The sequence below is a fragment of the Vicugna pacos genome, chromosome 32 (genome assembly GCF_048564905.1).
Source record: "Vicugna pacos chromosome 32, VicPac4, whole genome shotgun sequence".
NCBI lineage: Eukaryota > Metazoa > Chordata > Mammalia > Artiodactyla > Camelidae > Vicugna > Vicugna pacos.
This window is the reverse complement of record NC_133018.1, coordinates 6,991,929-7,013,178: the sequence shown is the minus strand read 5'-3', so window position 1 is coordinate 7,013,178 and position 21,250 is coordinate 6,991,929. Positions and strand designations below refer to the sequence as shown.

At 38.7% G+C, this 21,250-nt stretch overlaps 1 protein-coding gene across 1 annotated transcript in view; it reads right to left on the bottom strand.

Moving 5' to 3' along the window:
- The window catches only part of TTC28 (tetratricopeptide repeat domain 28), a 480,591-nt gene that overhangs the window by 139,632 nt on the left and 319,709 nt on the right, over positions 1-21,250 (bottom strand). The window contains exon 6 of the mRNA XM_072953148.1: positions 3,028-3,535. Within this exon, the coding sequence (XP_072809249.1) occupies positions 3,028-3,535 (508 nt within the window). The remainder of the gene's footprint in view (positions 1-3,027; positions 3,536-21,250) is intronic.

Below are 21,250 nucleotides of genomic sequence, written 5' to 3'. Positions count from 1 at the left end.
TGCTACATGAAGTTCTTTAGGCTGAAGGTAAATGATACCAGATGGAAACTCAGATCTTCAAGAGTGAATGTAAGTACCAGAAATGATAAATAAGTAGATAAGTAGAAAACATAATTTTCCTCTTAATTCTTTAAAATGACTGTATAAAACAAAAGAAAGAACACTGCATTGTGGAGTTTAAAAAGAATATAGGTGTAGTTATAAATATGACAACTACAGGACAAAGTACAGGGAGCAGGGAGTAAATGGACACACAAAGTCATAAGGTCCTTATATTTTACAGGAAGTGGTACAATATTAGCTCAAAGTAAACCATGAAAAGTTAAGGATATATATTATCATCCTTCAAGCAACCATTAAAAAATAATGCAAAGATGAAGAGCTAAAAAGCAAATAGACAAATTAAAATAAAATATACGATTATATTAACCAGTAGAAGGCAGGAAAGGAAAAACTGAGACCAAAATAAAAATGGGATAAACAGGAAACCAACAGTAAAATGACAGACCTAAACCCAACGATACCAATAATTACATTAAATGTTAAATGAAGAAGTTCTCTGATCAAAAGGCCATAATTGTGAAAATCAATAAAGAAGCAAGCTCTAAGTAGGTGTTATCTGCAGTCAACAAATTAAAGACACGGAGAAATAGAGAGTAAAGGCAGAAAAAATGAAACACACAAACAATAAGCATAAGAAGATATCCTACAAAATACGTTCTCTGACCACAATGAAATTAAGCTAGAATTAGATAACAATAAAGTGTATAGGAAAATCTCAAATGTTTTAAATTAAACAGAACTTCTAAACAACAGAAGGGTTAAAGGGAAATCAATTTTACAAAATATATTGAAGGTAAAAACATAGTACATCAAAAATTATAAAATACAGTTAAAGCAGTGTTTAGAGAAATTTTATAAGTTTTAATGCTTGTGTTGGAAATAAGGTCTAAAATCAGTGAGCTAAGTTTCAACCTTGAGAAGCTAGAAAGAAGATCCAAAGAAAATGATAAAAATGAGACCAGAAAAATGAAATAGAAAATAGACAAACAATAGAAAAAAATTAACAGAAGCAAAAGTTGGTTCTTTAAAAAGATCAAGAAAATTGAAAAATCTCTAGCTAGAATGATCCAGAATTGGGGGTGGGGGGGTGAGGCAGTTTGTACAGGTGCAAAAAACAAACTACCAATAACAGAAATGAACGAGGGCAGATCGCTATATATCCTACAAGCATTAAAAGTGAAATAAGGAAACGTTATAAATATCTTCATGTCAATAAATTCAACAGTTTAAATGAAATGAACAGAGTCCTTGGAAAATACAACTTATCAAAACTGACACATGACAACAGAGAAAATATGAATAGTCCAATACGCACAGCCTTCTACACTCCAGGTTCTGAGCCTGTCAGCCTATCCTATGTGCCACTGCTTGACTTGCCTTCCTTAAATATCAAGCCGATCTTCTCACTCCTGTATTTCAAAACCTTCAGGAGTTCCCGTGTGCTAGTAAATCCTTAGCCTAGTTTTCATACTAATCTTCTACAACCTTCTAGCACATTCCTGAAGGCCAATCATTCCTCAGATATGTCGACCTATTGCTCAAATTCCTTCCTTCACATACCCCTTGCCATCAGTGCCATCCCATTCCTGGCCAAATCTCATTTATTCTTTTAAGTTTCACCTGGGTCTAATCTCCTCCAAGAAGCTTTCCAGGCTAGTCCCAGCCCTCAGGGTCTCCCCTTGAGGAATTTCATGGCTACACAACATCATCAACACTGTTTTGTAGGGAGGCCACTGTTGTCCTATGTATTAGTCTTATTTTCCCGGCTAAATTACAACCTTTTTGAGGGTAAGGATCACTTAAGGCATTTATTCCAGGATTCAGCACATAGTCATGATTTAATAAATACTTAAAACTTGTTGAATGTATATATAATACCAAGAACTTATTTCTGTGGTTCTTATCAGACTCTCTAGATTCTCATTCTGATCTCAATACCATCTTCAGAGTCATATCCAGGGATGTGCCAGACTTTTTCTAACAACTATATTCATAAAACATATGGTTAACAATAAGCAGAGGCAGAGAGGAGGGAGGACTAATGCTAAAGCTATATACATAGAAATAGGGTCTTGTAGGTCACATAAGAAAAGTGGACTGAGTTTTACACTCCACTGCCACTAGTGTCCGATAAGCATACACTAATGCCAACAAGGTCACCTTCTCCTTGTCCTCTCCCCACCCTGAGTCCCTGTGGACACAGAGCAAACCATGGGCTCCCAGTACCAGGATGAGTTCAGCTTATACTTCTGAACACATCTGTTCCTCTCATTCATTATGTACCTACATCTGTTTTGGTACAGAGACAAGATAACAATTGCTTCTAAACAGTAGCCAGACACAAGTACTTACTGTCTCTTTCCATTACATATAAATTCCCCCAAATTTATAAATGTCTTAACTGTAACCAAGTACTATCAAAACATAGACTGCAAATCTATCTTATTTAAATCTTTCAAAAAATCATTTTACATTTATACTAAAACTATCAATATCACTTGTGACTATACATGCATTGAGGGAAAAAAATACCTTTCCTGTGGGGTTGAAGTCACCAAGTAAAGAAATCCCTCTAAACAAAAACCTCTCAAATTCCCTTCCACTGATGACTTCCTAGCAGCTTCTCTTTCATTTAAACCAAACATAGCTTTATATCCTCATTTCATTCCCCTTCTAATTAGATAAATCTGGTCACTCCTCTCTCTAGGCAGATTAAAAGGTTAGGGTGTTTTGTTTTCCCAGTATTTCAGAGTACTAATCCTCAGAGCACTGTGATGACAGAAAGGATCCTGTGATTTAGAGCAGGCAGACTCCAAGGAAACCTATCTGAAGGAAACATACAACACACACAATGAGGAGTTTTTTTTTAATGTAAACACACACAGATTCCTGTAAAAGACAATGTGTTACTCTAGCTATCTCCATGGCACTGACCCTGGAACCTGCAAGCAATCCTGTCCTTACCCAGATTGGAGGATGCTCGTCCCTCTGCAGCCCGGTCCTTGAGGTCCTCAGCAATGCCCAGCTGCTGCTCGTGGTACTGTTTAGCCCTCTCCAAATCCTGCATGCACCTGGCAGCATGGCCCAGGCCAGCATACGCCCTCATCTCAATGGCTTTCTCCATCAATTCCTGCGCGAGCTCCAGCACGTAGTTGTGGTAAGACATGGCCTTGTCAAAGTTCCTCCTGTAGTGATAGGCACTGCCCAGGTTGCTATAGGCTCGTGCCTCTTCTCGTTTGTTCCCCAAGTCCTTGGCTATCTTCAGATGCTGCTCGTGGCACTGCACAGCATTCTCAAAGTCACCCATGGCAATATAAACAGCTCCCATGTTTCCGAGTTCTCGGGCTTCAGAAAGCTCATCTTTGGATTGCTTGGCGAGAAGGACACACTGTTTGTGACTGGCCAGTGCATTGGGGTAGTCCCCAATGGCTGTGTACACATGGCCCAGACTGCTCAGGGCTGATGAAGCCGCCTGGAGAGAATGGGTAAGGCAGAGAAATAGAAATGAACACACATCAGAAAATGGCTTTGGTTTGTTTCAGCAGATAAAATGTTAGAGAGTTTGCCTGTAACCATCAAATCCAATTTCTAATGGTGTTTCTATCAGTGGTCCACAGACCTGTGCAGAACTAAAAAACAGCACATCCAAACAGCAAGTTCCTCCTATAAGGCAATGGCGATTTAATCAGTAGGTTTCAATATTGAATCTCATATAAACAGGATGTATTCCATATAACCTTCATCTTAGTTTAAAGAATTGACATTTCTAATATTATGATGTTATATCTCTGTTAATAGCTATTAACCTCTGTAGTATGAGAAAATGTTGAAGAAACCAAAATGAATGATTACACATAATATAGCACAGGACATTCACAGGAGGAATCCATGCTTGGCTCTTTGCAGTCCTGGACATTTCTCACATCTTGTCTTGTTCCAAAGCCAATGGATACATTAATGACAAGGGAGATGTTTAGAATGATGATTGACAATTCTGTGACCCAGGGCCCACTGGAGGGTCCTGTTCTCTTAGCTTTGTTCCCTCAATGTGACTTCATCAGTGCTGGCTGTCGTCGAGGGCTTCGACTGGATGAGCCCCAGAGGAAAATGACACACCTAACCCTCTGAATAGGGTGGTCCCCATGGGGCCTCGCCTGCTCTCCCAGCTTTGTTCTTCCTGCCTAGAGGCTCCTCTGACCCCAGCCTCTCTGCAGAAAGATGCTATCTTCCTCATCCCCCCACATTGCTTGCCACTTATGTTTCTTGTCTAAAGAAAAGAACATGAGCCCTTCTTGTCTTAAAGGTTTTAATGACAATGACTCTGTACTGGTATAGTGAACCAGAGGCCACAAAAATAACAAAGGAGAAATCACACAGGTTCTAGAATCTTACCAAGTGCAAACAGTCCTAGATTCTCATCTTTAGTTTCTAACTCCTTTGCAGAGGCATAAAGGGGAAGTTACACTGGGCTTTTTCTGCCCTTCTTTTCACTGTACAACTTGCTGCCCTCCTCTTCCTTCCTTCCTTCACACTGTGCCTACAGCTAGAGCCACACAGCCCCCTTTCTTCGTGATGCTCCCTCTTCCTAACACAAACACGTGATCCTGGCAGAACAAAGGAACACTGTCACAAGTAGGCAGGTGATCTTCACGAGGGCCTCCAGGCTAGGGACTAACAACAAGGGAAGGCTGTCCCACCCAGAGTAAGGGTATTTCCTTATAAGCTATGTCTGTGCACTTCAGAACACCTTTATGAATATTTCATAGTTGTCAGTGATTTGCTACCTTATTTCTTTGTGAAGTATCAGTTCTTGATCAAAATAACTGAGACACTGACCATCTTTATGATGCTTACAAATCGTGTATTTGCAAAGGGTTCCACATAGTTTTAAGTTGCTTTTATCATTTCACAGATGTTCCAACAAAAAGATTTAGGAAAATAAGAGGGGAAATACTTAGAAATGTACTTTTAAAAATTTTTTCTCAGTGCTAGAGAGCAGATACAGTTCCACGAAAATCACAATCCTGTAGCAACGTGACTCTGGCAGAAGCAGCAATGATGTCACCTAAGAGCATGCCCCGTGGAGTGTACTGGCCTTAGGTTCCTACTTTGGGAAACTCTTTGGGACCAGAGGTTAAGACTTCACGTCAGCATGTTGTAAGTGGGCCTTTCTTCTGCTCAGCTCCCATCCCTGAGCCCAACATGCTCCTTTTCTCTTTGCTGCATGCCCAGGGACTGGATCTCTCCTCTCTGCCTGTAACTGGCCCTCCCCTCCTCACTCTCTGGGGTTCTTCTGTGCCCAACGCGGGTGAGGGACCAGGACACAGTCCACAAACTCTCCCACCTGCACATCTTTGCTGTCCTCAAAGTAAAACACATGGCTCTTTCACTGTGGAGCTAGTGTAACTTAGACTCAGACGCACTTGGTCCAAAACTGTACTGCCGTATACCAGCTCTAGGACCTTTAGAAACTTAACTCCTTAAAAGCCTTGGTTTTTCAGACAGACATTTCTAGGCTCAGCAGTAAGCCAGGAACTGAGTGTTTTCAAAGTCAGCCACAAGCCTCTGTCAAATGAGTAAACCATAAATAATTTACTCGATAATTCCAAATAGTAGATCTGGTTGGAGGCAATGAGCCCTTGAACACTGCAGGGAATTGATTTATAAGACCTGAGGCAGGCATAGCACCCTGGGCATCACTGTTCTTAGAAACTTCTGGTTTATGGCAACTCCGAATGACAGCCCCAGGATCTTCTGCTTCTGGTTCTTCATTTCTGTAAATACCAGGAGACAAAGGCGCTCACTTGCTGAAGCGCTCCTGAATATAAGGAATTTGGGCATCTTCCTCTGGGGTGTGAGGGAAAGAGGGAGACTACTGCATCATCTCTTCCCTGGCACCTTCCAGTTGCCGGGCAGTGCTGCCAGGCTGGGGTCTGCATGACACGTGTCCTGGAAACCAGCATCTCTAGAAAGGACGATACAGTTTATGAAGCACACATCACAGCCTCTGAAATTGAAAAGGTAGCTTGATGTAGGATAAAATGGAATAGGATTTCGAGTCAGAGGCCCAGTCTGTGTAACCCTGATAAGTCATTTCCTTTCTTTACCTCTATTTTCTTTACATGTAAATTGTTCTTAATAATAGTGTGCATACCCGGGCGAGGATGGGGTCAGATGAGGCAGTGCATGTGAGCGTCCTGAGTAAACTGTAAAGTTCTCTGTGAATGCATCACTAAGGTGTGGATGGATATTTTATGTCTACAAGCTAGCTGGGCCAAGCAGAAGCTACTAGCAGCAACTGAAAACATCAGTCATTATGACCAAATATCTATATTCCTATCAGTTGCCCCAGGAAATAAAGTCCAATGTTTTACAGCCTTTGGGCAAATAACATGTGATGATATTTATCAGCTAAATGAATTACAAATTAATCACTTGTCTTTGTTCCTGTTCCTGTAGAAGGAGCTTAGATCTGAAACATGGTTTCAGGCTGTTACCGAGAATCTGAAGACCCATTATCTATGGGGAATCACAGGCCCCACCTCAAGCAGATGCTGCATTCGCCACTAAGGTTCATGCTGCCTTTGTGTATTAATCTCTGAGATTTTTGTGCTAGAATAGCAGCAGCTGCTTCCCACAGTGGAAACATTTTGGAACATCTGTATTTGAATACCAAAATGCACACAAACAGTTGTGCTAACAAACTATCTGGTTGGAATAAGACAATACTTTTCTCTCTTTATAAGATATAAATTACTCTTATTCTTGCCAAAGCATGATTTCCAGCTGCAGACTTAGCACACAGGAGTCATTACCCCTTGCTCTGTGACCCGAATATTTGCAGAAGAACTGCACCTGACAAGTCAGTTTCATGGGACATGGAGGTTGAGAAGGAAATTTGCTCATATTTTTCAAACCACCTTTAAGGACTTTTAGTTTGAGACACAAAACAGAGAAAATTTAAACTACTCAAAATATAACCACATTGATGACACTACAATTAAACATTATTTTGAAGACTTAAACATGTTTTACTTCACATCTAGCATGTTTTCCCCCTTATTGTACATAATTTTCATAAAGGTTATATTTTGTGGGATGAGTAAATGTACATACACAGAATATTCAATATAATCGCTTATTGAGTAACAGCATGTAGTTTTAAGAAAAGGGGAAGTGCACCTGCAGCTAGTATCAGAAACAGTTTTTCTTCTTTACTGTCCAAATTGACATGTACTTTGTATACCCTGCCAGCTCAGTGCCCACAAACCCAAGGTACTGGGTTAACCACTTGCAACCCAAGAGGCAAAGGGAAATAGAAGAAGAAGAGCAGACTTGGGAATCAAGGCATACCTGAGTCCAAATGACAAATTGTGATGCTGTGCAAGTTATGTAACATCTCTGAACCTCAGTCTCCTCATCTGTAAATGGGACTATTAATACATCACAGCACTTTGATGAGTAATAAATAAGACAGAACTTGTAAAGAGCCTGTGGTCAGTACTTGCACACAGAAGATGCTCAAAAATTTTAGATTTTCATTTCTCTTCCTTCTCTAACCAAGACAACACTCAATCAGAAAAAGATAATTCAATGGAGAAAGGATAGTCTTTTTTAACAATTGGTGCTGGAAGAACTGAACATCCACATGCAAAGAAAGTGAATCTAGACTCAGACTTTACACCTTTCATACCAGTTGACTTGAAATGGATCATAAACATAAATGTAAAATGCAAAACTATAAAACTCCTAGAAGATAAGAGAAATTCTAGGGGGCCTGGGCAGTAAGTTTTTAGATGTAACACCAAAGGCATGACCCATGAAAGGAAAAAACTGATAAGCTGGACTTCATTAAAATTAAACCTGCACTCTGCAAAAGATACCATTAAGAGAATGAGAAGACAAGCTACAGTCTGGGAGAAGATATTTGCAAAATACATGTCTAACAAAGGACCTGTATCCAAAATACACACACAAAAAAATCTGAGACTCAACAAGAAAGCAACCAACCTGATTTTAAAATGGGCAAAAGAACTCAACAGACACTTCACCAAAGAATATACAGTAGTCTCTGGTATAAACCATAAACTTTAGTTAATAATAATATATCAATATTAGTTTGTCAATTGTAACAAATGTATTACACTAATACAAGATGTTATTAATAGGGGAAACTGAGTGGGGAAGAGAGAGGGTATGCGGGAACTCTGTAGTATCTGCTCAATTTCCTGTAAATCTAAAACAGCTCTAAGAAAATAAAGTCTATTGTTCAAAAACTAGTAAGAAATTGGAGATTTCTCTGTTGGGGGAGTAGGTAATTCTAGGAAATGAAAACAGCATGAGCAAAAGGGTGAAGTATGACAGAGTGTGTAATGATTAGAGACCAAGAAGCCAGTTAGACATGGGAGTGGGGATGGTGGCATCTAGAAAGGTAGGTTTGGATGGAATTCTGTCCATCAATTTGTAAAATCTAAAGCATTTTCCATGTATCCATCTGTAACGCCAGACTCAAAGAGACAAAATGATATGCCTAAAAGTACACAACTCATGGCAAAACTGGGGTTCAGATCCACAGACATCAGACTCCAGCTCTCATGCTCATTTGACAACACAAAGTTTAGCCTCTATTGAAGAATTAACAATCCACTCAGGGAGAAATAACAGTCACAGGTAAGCAGGGAACTGACACTGACATAATCAGAATCGTACTTTCGTGTATTTCCATGAAGTAGACGAAAAGAAGGGAGATCAGCAGTAACAACAAAATGCTTAACTAAAATAACGGCTAATTAGAATACAATAAGATACATTTTAAGCACTAGTGATATTTAAGGTAGGCTTTAGGGCTATTCACAAATATGCTGGCGTCTCTGCTCCCAAGCAGTAAAATTGCACATCCCTGCCTGCATGAAGTCAGGTGTGAGTGGCTATATGGTCTTCTCTGGCCAATAAATGTGATCACATCCGTGTAAAGCTTTAAGAACCAGTGCATACTTCACCACATTTTCTCTTTTTACTCCACACTGCTCCATCAGAATTCAACTTCAAGTGAGAAACATGGCAATGTGGAACAGAGCCCTGGCAGACCTGTAATGAATATGCAGCGGGCATAAGAAATAAACTTTTGTTGTTTTAAGCCACTAAGATTTGGGAATTTATTATTACTGCAGCATAACCTGGCCTAACCTGACCAAAACAATACTGAGCATAAATTAATAATTTTCATGCCCCAGGCACCACAGTTATAGTTAATATTACCCAGTGGTTCAGCTATTTGAATTACTATGTTTTTAAGATGATTAAATTTTAGGCATTTACCAATTACCGTGGGTTTCTGGATGATGAAATTTTAGGCATTTTTATAGAATTTAAGGAGAATTAGGTACTAAAAACAGAAACAGCTAATCCTTCAAAACCTGTATTAACCCAGACATAAGGGTCTACCTGGTACTAATTTACCCGAATTGCAGGTCTATTAAGAGAGAATCAATATTCACCCAAATATAAACCTGTAGAAACAGAAGACTGAATCATGCTCTGTGGGGTCTATACACTTGCACGGTCTTAAATGACATACACTCCCTACTTAATGAGTGTACTCCAGCCTGAAAATCTACCCCGAATCAACAACTGAACTGATAAATTAATCCTGTATAAAAAGTTAAATGGTAGTCATGAATGTCTAGAGTTGCTTACTCAATCGTCACACAAGACCAACTGGGTAAAAATAATCAAAGAAACTTATAATCTATATTGTTGAGGACATTGCCCATGATATCACCTGATGTTACCTTAATAAGGACCAACGGAAACATTTCTATCAGATTTCAATGCTTTTACCAAGTAGCTGTTATGGTTTTATCCTAAGAAAAACATGAGTCTTATACGTAGGCGAATTTACCTTTTTGTTTGAGTCACCAGGAATCTTATGGTTTACTACAGAGCCTCCTTTTAACAGCCAGCAAGAATCCCATAATTTGTACAAACTCTGCTGTGGCGTCAACCTATGATATGACCCTAATCCTCTCATTACTCTGATTTCATCCCTTTAATGTTTTGTTTCTTGGTCCCACAAATCCTTCTTGGATTAAAATAAAGAAAAAACAAATCAGCAAAACACAGATAAAAAAGTTAAATATTAAGGCTCTTGGTAGGGAGAAAGCTTCCTGAAATGGGATGTCTAAGATTTGTGAACTCACAGTCACCACCTGAAGAAGAGACTTAAATACCACATAAACAGGGAAATTTTTAATTATATGATCTTTAGTAGTCTTAAATCATTTCATGCTGCACATACTTAATAACTAGTGTCATGTTTATGATAATCAGTTTAACCAGCTTGCCTCAATTCCTAAACTTGGAGTTGAAGGAATGTTTTGCAGTTGTTACTAAAAAGGTAAGGGAGTGATCTGTGTATATCTGAATTCTTTCTACAATATTTCTATACCATAGTTGGAGTAGTTGGTTTGAATCTATTACTATGAGCTTAGACAGCAGTTAGTGATAGTTATAGCTTTCCCATAGTAATCTGTCAGCCTTTTGTAATACTATGGGGCCAGATGAACTTTCACAATAATTATTTTTATCAAAATTATATTAGGGTTGGAAGAATAATACAATGTCAGAAAGATCTACTACCTAAGCCTAAGAGTTGCTATCACAGGTGATAAATTATTTATAATGCTTAGCATTAATACAGCAATGTTTTCAAACCAAGAATTTGTAAATGTCCTTTGCAGATGCAAATTAACAGATTAATAAGGAAACAAGCTTTCTTGTATGAGGAGCTGGGATGACAGATTAGCTATTAAGAGCAATTTATAGGTCATAAGATATGAAAGTTGGCAAGAAACACTACCTCTGCTGGCTCTATAAATAGTAAAACTGCATTTAGTTTCCCAGAGGTATCCTGTTAGACATTTTAATTATACCATAAAAACTGCCAGAATTTATAATGAATTCATTTTTTTTAAAAACCTGATGCTCCATGTAAACTTGATGCAATACAACAGGCATCTGTGCTATGTGCTGTAACTGCCAAGTTGCAACCAATGCAAGAGAGAGTGCTACTTTCTCGTGAAGGACTACAAGTGATGAGGTGGGTGCTGAACGTCTGAGGAAAGAAATGCTGCTCCCTAACAGCTCTTCCAGGTTACTTAAGAATTCTCCCTCCTTTACGTCTTAACACCTTACATGGCAGCCACATGCTATTCATCTAGAAAGATTTTTACAAAGAATTCCATTTTACATAGCTCTTTGACCACAAGATGATGATCAAGTAAAACTCCTACAACTCTTGGTAGTCCTGTTAGGGAGCTGAATTTGATTGGGAGTAAATTCCCTCACTCACTTGAAATAATCAAGATTATTTTTCAAAACTTATTTTCCACTCTCAGTTTCACCTATATCTTCAGTTTTATTTGGGAGGAGTGACAGGCAGATGACCTAGTCTCAAATGAGTTTTTTATGACATAATTCACTCACATTTCTCATGCAATAACTTGACCTGGGTTAGGAGACACATTCTACTATAATGCTGCTTTAGTCCAATCAAAACTATTCCATTCCACACTTGCCAGCCAACCTGGATTTTAGTGGACTATAAAACATTGTCCTGTAGGGAGCTGGAATGTAGTCAATCACTCTTTGAAGACAGTATTTACACTGAATCATAAAACCTGGCTTTGGCTGAGCAGCATATAATGGAGAAATGTGGAGAGGAAGAAAGATGGAAAACACATATGTGTGCAAGCATGCACACAAAAGGCAGAGGAAACATTTCATGGTAGGAAAAAAGCCCAAGAAAAGGACAGCTTATTTGCAAGGACAAGCAGGTAACAATTTAAACAAGGGATCTTTAGACTGGATGGAAAGGAATCCTTAAGGATCCTGGAAAGATGTTAGGAAATTAAGAAACAACTGAGAGCTTCTGCTACCATCCATGACGGAATACCATTATGGCCCTCCCACTATAAAGAACAGGTCCTAAGGCTGAGATCTTCTGAAATTCATGGCTTCCAACTGCTCAGGAATAAATGGCCCACAGTCTCAGCTCTCTGGACTTCCACTCATTCTGGTAAATTCAACTTCTATCCTTGTTGGAAGATTCCAAACTTAGATTTCAGAACAAGTGAAAAGAGGATTTTAGAGCTGGAAGAGGCCTTATAAAGATCACCTACTCCATCGGTTTTCAAACTTTGTTTAAGCCAAATTACAAATACATGTGATTTACATAATTAAAAGTGTAGTTGTTTAGATTACTTAGACTAGGGTGCGCTTTTCTCCCCAGCACTCTGAAGAGAATCTCTGGCACCCTGCAGGTTTGAAAACCACTCACCAATATAACTTCTCAATGTAATATATTTTAAATACATATTGTTTTTGTCTTTAAAATCCAAGCCAGCTAGTTAGTGGACAAATTCAATGGCAAACTTTAACAGTGTACTCAAATTAAGTAACTTTTCTAACAGCTACTGATTCTATCTCCTGAATAGCAATGGACTTAGCAACTCAGCGATAGAACTGTCTAGGTGTGAATCTTGTCTCTGATGGTCATATTGCCTTAAGGAAGTCACTGACTCTCTGTCCTTGTCTCCTTATCTATAAAGTGGGAGTAATGGTATCTATCACATGGGACTGCTACAAGCGTACATTTAAAGAGCTTAGAATTGTGCCTGGCATACACAACAAGTATTCAATTACTGCTAGCTGTTATTACAGATGCTAAATATCAATAAAATTGAGTAAATTAAGTAATTTTAAAGTCATATATTTATATTCATTTAGTCTGTTATGTACATTTGTTTAAAATTTAAATGCACTAAACTAGTGCCTTCCTTCCTCTCTCTCATCACATTAATTAAAAAACCTGAAAAGGTCATCTCCCTCGTGTGGCATTTGTCACTGTTCCTTTGGCATATAAACTATTTAGGTATGCAAGCACATAAACATTCCTTTTTGTGAATCCCTGAAGAAAGAAGACATTACACCAATATCTAAAAAAGAAACACCATACATTCACTGAAGAAAAACTACTTTTTAAATTAAGATCCTAAATTACTTTTTAAAATATTAGCTTATGAAAATATCCAAACTGACATTAAATATAAGTTACACTGATAGATAAAATTTCTAATTACAACTGTGATCAAACTCTTCATCCTGTTAGTTATTAAGTTTGTTTTCCAGTGGCATGCTTGTTTTGGATAAAAGTGAGTATTACAAAATGTACTAAAGTTTCAAAGGAAGTATGTTCTAAAGCAAAAAGAGATGATTCATATATTTTCTATTTAAAGTAGTAAGAAAAGACACAGACATGGGTGAAGGCAAGAAGAACATAGCATGAGACAGGCCAGCCTGGGCCTTCTAGAAGCTAAGAGTTGTCTTGTTCACAGCTGAAACTTCAATCTAGCACAACGCCTGGCACTAGGAGGTACTCAGCAACCACCTGAAGAACAAACCAATCTGACAGTCATGGGACTTTTAGTCTGCACAAGGGTGTAGAAGAAGAAAACTCCATCCTCCAAGGTAAGAAGGCAAGAATGAATGTGCAGTACCAATACCTCTTTCCCTCTAGATGTGTTTAAGCAAAATCCTGATGCACTAAAACCTTCCTACTGCTGCAGAATATGGGGTCCACAGTCACATGTCTGTTCTCCTTCTACCTGCTGCTCCTTATCTAATCAGTCACAGTCTTGCTAAGTCTTATGAAATCGTCTCCCTTTTAGCTTTGCATTGTTCGCGTGAGACATGAAATGATTAAACAGGAGCCACTATTATTTTTGTTATAATACTATTTTTCCTAGGAATAATTACAGTGGTAGTACCCCCAATCTGAGTCTAGGGAATTTGGTAAAATTTAGATTCTTTCTGAGAACCATTACAATGTTTCTTAGGGAGAAAAAGTATCAGCATAATAAAGTATCACTACTATTCACTCTGAGCCAGGTATACCATATTTCATCAAAGTTGCCATCAATTTAAGAAGCACTTTACAATACGTACCACAAATAAAGGGACCAAAATGTTATAATTAAACAATGATAGTATGCTTTCTTATTGATTGAAAGATCATCTTGATTTCAGAGATACTAAAATGAGGAAAAATGTGCATTTTCACGTCAATAAATTATGATATATCATGTGCTTTATTTACATTATTCCAAATCCCCACCAGATCTCTCAGAGGCAGGAAGTTTTCCCTTTATTTTGCAGAAGTATAGAGGAAACAGACAACATTAAGCAACTGGTCCAAAGTCAAAATAATTAGTAAATGACAAGGCTGGGATTTAAACCCAGGCCTACCGGACTGCAAACCTCAAAATTACATCATACAGAACTGCTTCCTCCAGAAATCCTAGACAAAAAATAAGGGAAAAGGCAAGCACGCTCGCTCTGAAAGGGACTAGTCATTACTGCTGTTCACAATTAGGTGCTTAGAATAGCTTAGCAGGCAGCTGTTTCTAATTTGTAATATTTAATAAAAATGGCAATTGTCAAACTGTATCACAAACTGGATGCAGACTCAGAATTTTATCAGGACCAAGGAAGAAGAAACCTGCAACAATTCTCCTACATTGTTGTTTTTTTGAGCATCTTATAATGCTTTACTTCCTACCCTCTAGATATAAAAGCTATCTTTGGATGTCTTCAAATTTGCCAACTTACCTTTGAGTCTAAAAATAGATGCATTTTATTTGATGAATACTATCCTCAGGACTACATATAAATGCCGAGATATGAAGGGAAAGTTTAGAAATGTGCCAAGTCTAGGACGGGTTAATGTGCCTGGCATGCCTAAAAAATCCCAGAGAGCTGCTCCCAAGTGCCTGTAATTACAGACATTCAAAAAATGGATTGTGATTCAGGTTTATGTTTATTTCATTTAGGGACAGAGGCAGTTTTCAGCAGTGGTATTGGGCTACGCATTCAGGCAGGACCATTCAAATGCGACTTAGTAATGAATGTGTGCTGGGAGATCAACAGGAAGAAAGCATTAGCCCAACTTTAGAATGGCAGGGTCTATTTCCAGAAGGTTCCATACAAAGTATTACTACCATAAATAGAGACTGCTGTAAGTCCTGTCATTTTATGGAAACCTCAGAAGCCTCCTTCTGAAAAAATCTAGGATTAGGAATGGATTGGTTTACCTTGCTTGAAGTAAACTATGAAAGGGGAGGTGATGACTCGGTCACTGTTACAGAGAAAAACCAGTGGGAAGGAGAAGATGAAGTGGTGAGTGATGACACTTCTGCTGATGCCCCCTTCCAGACGGGGGTGGAAAACAGTCTCTTCCTGCTCTGGCTTCTGCCCAAGAAAGTAGCAGCACATTTCCCCCATATTAAAGCACGTGTATCGTATCTGATGACACCTAAAGCTTATTTTTACCTAATCTTATAGTCCAGAAGAAGAGGAAAGAGGGAGGAAATGAAGGAGAAAACAGGAGGATAAATAAAGTTTTGCTTCCCAAGTTCTAAGATTACTCTTCTGGTAGTGACTTCATTCGTGCTTACTTATGTGCCTGGAATCTAAGAATACTAGGCAGAAATGCTGAATAGAGGGAGTCATTAAGTGAGAGGAAGGGTTAAGACCAACCTCTTATGTACAGAAGGGATGCAAAATAAAGAATGGAAAGAAGTGAAAAAATACCAGTACTAAAACATTAATCTACTAGAAATACTTTTCATAAATGTGAAAGTGTGACAACTTGAATTTAATTTAAAAGAAACATAAATCCTTGATTTGCATTCAATGGGTTGTCAAAAAAGACGGAACCTTGATTTTTTTCTTTTCAACCTAATTTTTACTGTAACAAAATTAAAGTTGCTGAACCAGTGATAAAAGACAGAGGCCGCTCTCCACAACCTCACTTTAGGCTCCAGTCAGGGATGTGCCAGTCTTTTACAGCAGCATCCAGATGTGCCCAAGTGAGTTACATTTCCCCCTGGGATGCTTCTTCCAACATCTTCTCTCTAACAAGACAAATAGTGGTCTTCACCCTTCTCATGGGTGCCATCAGAGGCAAGACCAGAGTAGTGTGTTAAGCATGTGTTGGGTACTTGAGAGCAATGTGATTAAGTCAGCTGGGGCATCAAGGATGTGCTTCAGGGGGCTGGTAATAAGAGTCTGGGAGACTTATTCATCATTGGATACTTAATAAAATCCTCTGCATAACAATGCCCACTGGGAATTCTAAGTAACTCGAGCATGCTGTGAACACCAGCTGCTTTCAAAGGAGACTGGCCTCACCACAATGGCAGAATCTAGAATGGCTATGTAGGCACTTTACTTGCAGAAACATCAAGAAAATGAATGTTTTGCAAAACTAACAAAGAATACTTAAAATTTATTTATTCACTCATTCATTCAACAAACATTTCAGAGGCTACTATGTCCTAGGTCCTGGGAAAATAAAGAATCACGTAAGACAAGGCATCTGCTCAGAGTCACTCACATCCTAGGAGACAGACTGGAAAAAAAAGTGGGTATGATAGACCTATAAGTGACTTGGACAAATGGAAACCCCCAAGTTTCTCTCAGCTTCTGTCAGAAATCCCAGTAAAACAACAGTGAAAGAAATTTTCTTTTTTAAGCTGTAAGCCCATAAAAACAGAAAGACTGAGAAAGAGGCCAGCAGATGAGAGATATCCACCAAGTTCTGGAAGATGGAAAGCAGATGGATGAATGGTAACTGATTTAGTAGGACAGAGAAAACGGAAACTGAACTCCCTGCAAGGAGGGGCGCCAAGTCCAGCTGCAGAATGCTGGGAAGAAGCAGGAACTGAGGCACTGAGGCTTCTGAAGTCCAAGGGAAGGATGCAGAACTGAGGAAGAGGTTGGAAGATAAACTTACACAAGAAGCAATTAGAGCCTAGATCTGCTCCTCCAATCTGGCAAACGATGGAAGCCTACTTTCTGCAGATGTTTAGAGACAGAGACAGACGTGAAATGCTACAATAAAAACAGGGAGGTCAGTGAAAGCCTGCATTCTAAATAGAGAGAGTCTCCTCCCTGGGCACCCCTCTCCACATTACAGGCCCCTTTGCTCTTCTCAGTTTCTACTAAGCTGGCAGTTACAACTATATCTTCCAGCAGCAGCAATCTGGAAGTTTCTGGGAAAACTGGCCCAAAGAAAAGATTGCACACACTAACATCAGGGGATTCCCCAAATTAAAAAACAAAACAAAACAAAACAAAACAAAATAAACTCTGTCTTTTCAACCCGCGCCGCAACCTCTCTGTGCCTAAGACCCACCCAACCATACAAGAGGCTCTAATCAGTTCTCAGTGCCTCACTCCCAATACAAGCAGTCGGCCAAAGAAAACAAGACTCTTGAGGAAGTCTCTGACATAAAAGACAGCAACCAACATGAACAAACAAACAGAAGAAAAAGAACTTAAGAGAGAAGAGACACAATGAAAGGGTAAAAAAAAAAACTTTCAAAAGAATACAGTTTTCAGGGACATAAAACATACTGCAGCCATGAACACAAAGGAACATTCAGAGAGAAGCCTTCGAAGTTTTAAATGACAGCAGAAAATAGCATATGAAGTAGAACAAATTGGAGAAGAGAATTACATCACAGGAAGTAGGATTTGAACAAATAACAAAGAAACAGAAAAGAAGGAGAAGGACAGATAATATAATTAGAGGACCAACCTGAGAAGCCTAACATCTGACTAACGAAGCTCTGGCTGTACAAAACAAAGAAAAAGGACAGGAATAAACTGTCCAAAACAATTTTTAAAGAAAATTTCCCAGAAATTTTACACATGAGATCTAGACAATGAAAAAGAAGGGGAGGGGGAGGTCCACTACGAACAGGGATAAAGAAAAGACCCCAAAATATTCCAGAGAGAGAAAAAATATGCTAATAGACAAATAATTAGCAATCAGAGTATCATCTGGCTTCTCAACAGCCGTTGAAAGCTAAAAGACCATGGGTCAAATACTATCAAAATTCTGGGAGAACGGCATTCCAACCTAGAATTCTATTCCTAGTCCAATTACCAGTCAAGGTTGAGGGCAGAAGTAAAGAATTTTGAGACATTCAAAGTCTCAGAAACTTTCCCTGTCAAGCATCTTTTCTCAGGGAAGTAATGAGGGCATGCTCCAGCAACATATGGGTATAAACCAAGAGGCAATCAAAGAAACAGAGACTACGAGACAGAGGCAAAGAGGATTCTCAGAATCACAGAGGAGGGCAGCAGTGCAGGGGCCCACAGAACAGCTAGTTAAGTTTGGAGCAGGACTCCAAGGCCTGCAAGGAGTTCTCCAGGAAAAAAAAAATATATAGATTAAAAATAGATTATTTGATACATTTGGTCCTCTAGGAAGGAGTTTTCTAGTTCAGTGATAAAGTCTTACGTTAGTGAGTGGCACACAGAAAAGCAAGCAAAACCACAGCAACAACAAAAACTAAAGTACTAATTCATTCTGGCCTAGCAGTACAGAGAGATCACTGGGGCAGAGTAAAGAATGGACCGTGGCAGGGGCAGGACTGGAGGCAAGGGAGGTAGGTTAGGAGTTGCATGACAAAGTCTGGAAGAAGTTACCAGGGCCTGAACCACAGCCACAGCAGTAAGGATCAAAGTGAGGCCAACTTAAGGGAGTGGAGAGCTGGGAGGGTAACTTCTGACATAAGCTCAGCTGTAACCTCAGCCCTCGAGTCTTGCTGATGAAGAGCTACGGTAAAAAGAGAATTTTAAAAGGGAAAAAAGAGGGGGGAGTCTTCAATAATCAGTTAATTAACTGGGTGGAGCACTAAGCTTTGCTTTTCTCATTAAGATGCGTAAGTCGTTTCAAGTGGATTCAACAAATCTAGGCACTACTGAACCGTTGTGCCAGGCCCTTTATAAGCAATGGAATTAGGAATATGGTTATTCCCCATTCCTGATGAGGTATGGAGAGGTCAGGTAATGTACCCGTGGTCATACAGCTAAGAAGTGTCAAGAGATTCACACCCAAGACAGCTGTGTCCACAACCTATTCCGTTAACTGCAGGGTTCATTCCAGTAACTACTTAAAATAATAATTATCACCTCCTATCTGAGTGTCAGGCACTGGGCTAAACATTTTACATGTGTTAACACATTTAATCTTCAACACAATCCTATGAGATAGATACTGTTATCCCCATTTCACAGGTGAGAGATAAACTGACTTGCCCAGGGCCATCCAAGTAGTGAATCTCAGTGCTAGGATGCAAGCCCAGTCGGTCCAGCTTGAGAATGAGCTGCACTATATGGTGCTGCCTCATGTATCGCACATGGAACCTTCTCTGAAGTTGCTTTGATTCATCTAAACCTCCTTCTTTTCCTAGATCCAATGGTGGGCAAGTCCTACTGAGGTATGTCTAATGTGTATGGTGGCCAGCAAACATGTTTTATTTGGTTCACAGAGTGTTTTTTGTTTTTGTTTTAATTAGGGAAACTCACATAAAAAATTCAGGTTCTCAGCCTCCCTAAGAACAAAAAAACCCAGAATTGACAACACAAACCCATACCCTCCTTCACACAGGAAAAACTCCCCAACTGAACGGTGGCTATTCGCATCAGATAGCACATGTGTGCATTTTCAAGTTCCTCACAGACCACCCCCTGCTCCCCACACGCAAGCACATTCTGCTCATCTGCAGTACTGCCCGGCTCCTTTAGGCATCTGCTTTTTGAGGCTGCTGTTCTTTAGACCTTTCCCACTCTGGTCTCTTTATCTCTCACCTGCTTTGCTTTAACAGCCTCTTAACAGGTCATCCAGCCAACCCCTCCACATACTACTCTATTAATTTCCTAAAGCATAGCTCTGATTATGCCATCCCTTTGCTTAAAAACCTTTGATGACTTCCCAATGCATACTAATCCAAGCCCTAGGCTTGGCAAGTAATGATTTTCACAATATGATTCCAACTGTCTTCACTATTATCTCCCTCCTTACAACCCAGACCTCCTGGCATATTTGTTGTTCTCCAAACATCCACTTCATTTCCTGCTGCCAGGCCATGGTTCATATTTGTGTTAAATTTTTAATCATAAGAAACATTTAAATGCAAGTTTATTTTTTCAAATTATGCCAAAGGCTTCTTTAAAAATTCTGCTTATAATAAGATCAATGAAGAAATAAAGGATTATCAAGTAAATGGAGATGGAACAATTGGTTAAAAATATATAGTTCTTCAAAATAAATATCAAATAGATTAAAAAAGGTTAAACATAAAAAATAAACAAAAAAACTAGAAGAAGATATCGGTGATTACTTAATTTCTGAATAGGAAGGGCTTTCTAAGCCTAAAACCAACAGACACACTCCAAGGGATAAAATCAACATATAGGACTGTATAAAAATTTAAATTTATTTATGTCAAAAACATCATAAAGAAAATTAAATGGCAAAAAAAACCCTGAAAAAAATACCTGTCACAAATAAGGGATGAAAGAACATACAATTTACCAACAGAATGTTAAAAAGAAAAAAACCCATGGAAAAACTCATTCTCATTAGTAATTAAGGGAACACAAAAGAAAAGATTAAACTTCCAACTTTTAAAAAGCAAAGTGTAAAAATGTAGTTTTTTTAAAACTCACCATATTGGGAAAAAAATAATACGAAATAAGGAAAGTACTCTAGAGCACTGTTGGTAGGAACATAAACTAGTGAAGCTTTTCTGAAAAGCAACCTGACAGAACAAATCAAAAGTCCTAAAGGTGCCTTTTGACACAATAATTTTCCTTCTAGACTCAAGACCAGGAATTTTCAACTGCAGCATTACTGATATTTTGTGTTGGATAACTCTCTGCTTTAGGGGGCTGTCCTGTGTCCTGTGCAGGATGTTTAGGAGCATCTGGGACCTCTACCTACTAAATGCCAATAACAACTCTCTCCTACTCCACCCTTTTGGAAAGATACACATTAAGTGGACAAAAGTGTTACTTTACAAGGATAAGGGGGAGGAATGGGTGAGCAACAAAAGGTATAATCATTTTACCTGTAATGTTTTAAAATTTTACCATGAGAATCTATCCATGTATATTTTATACGCTTTTTATTTTTAAAATTTTAAGAAATAACATATACAAAAATACTAGCAGTAATTATCTTTGAGTCATAAAACTGGATGACATTTGTGTTTCTGTGTAACTTACCTATAAATATGGATTTGAAAATTTTTTAGATAAAATGAACTTTATTTTT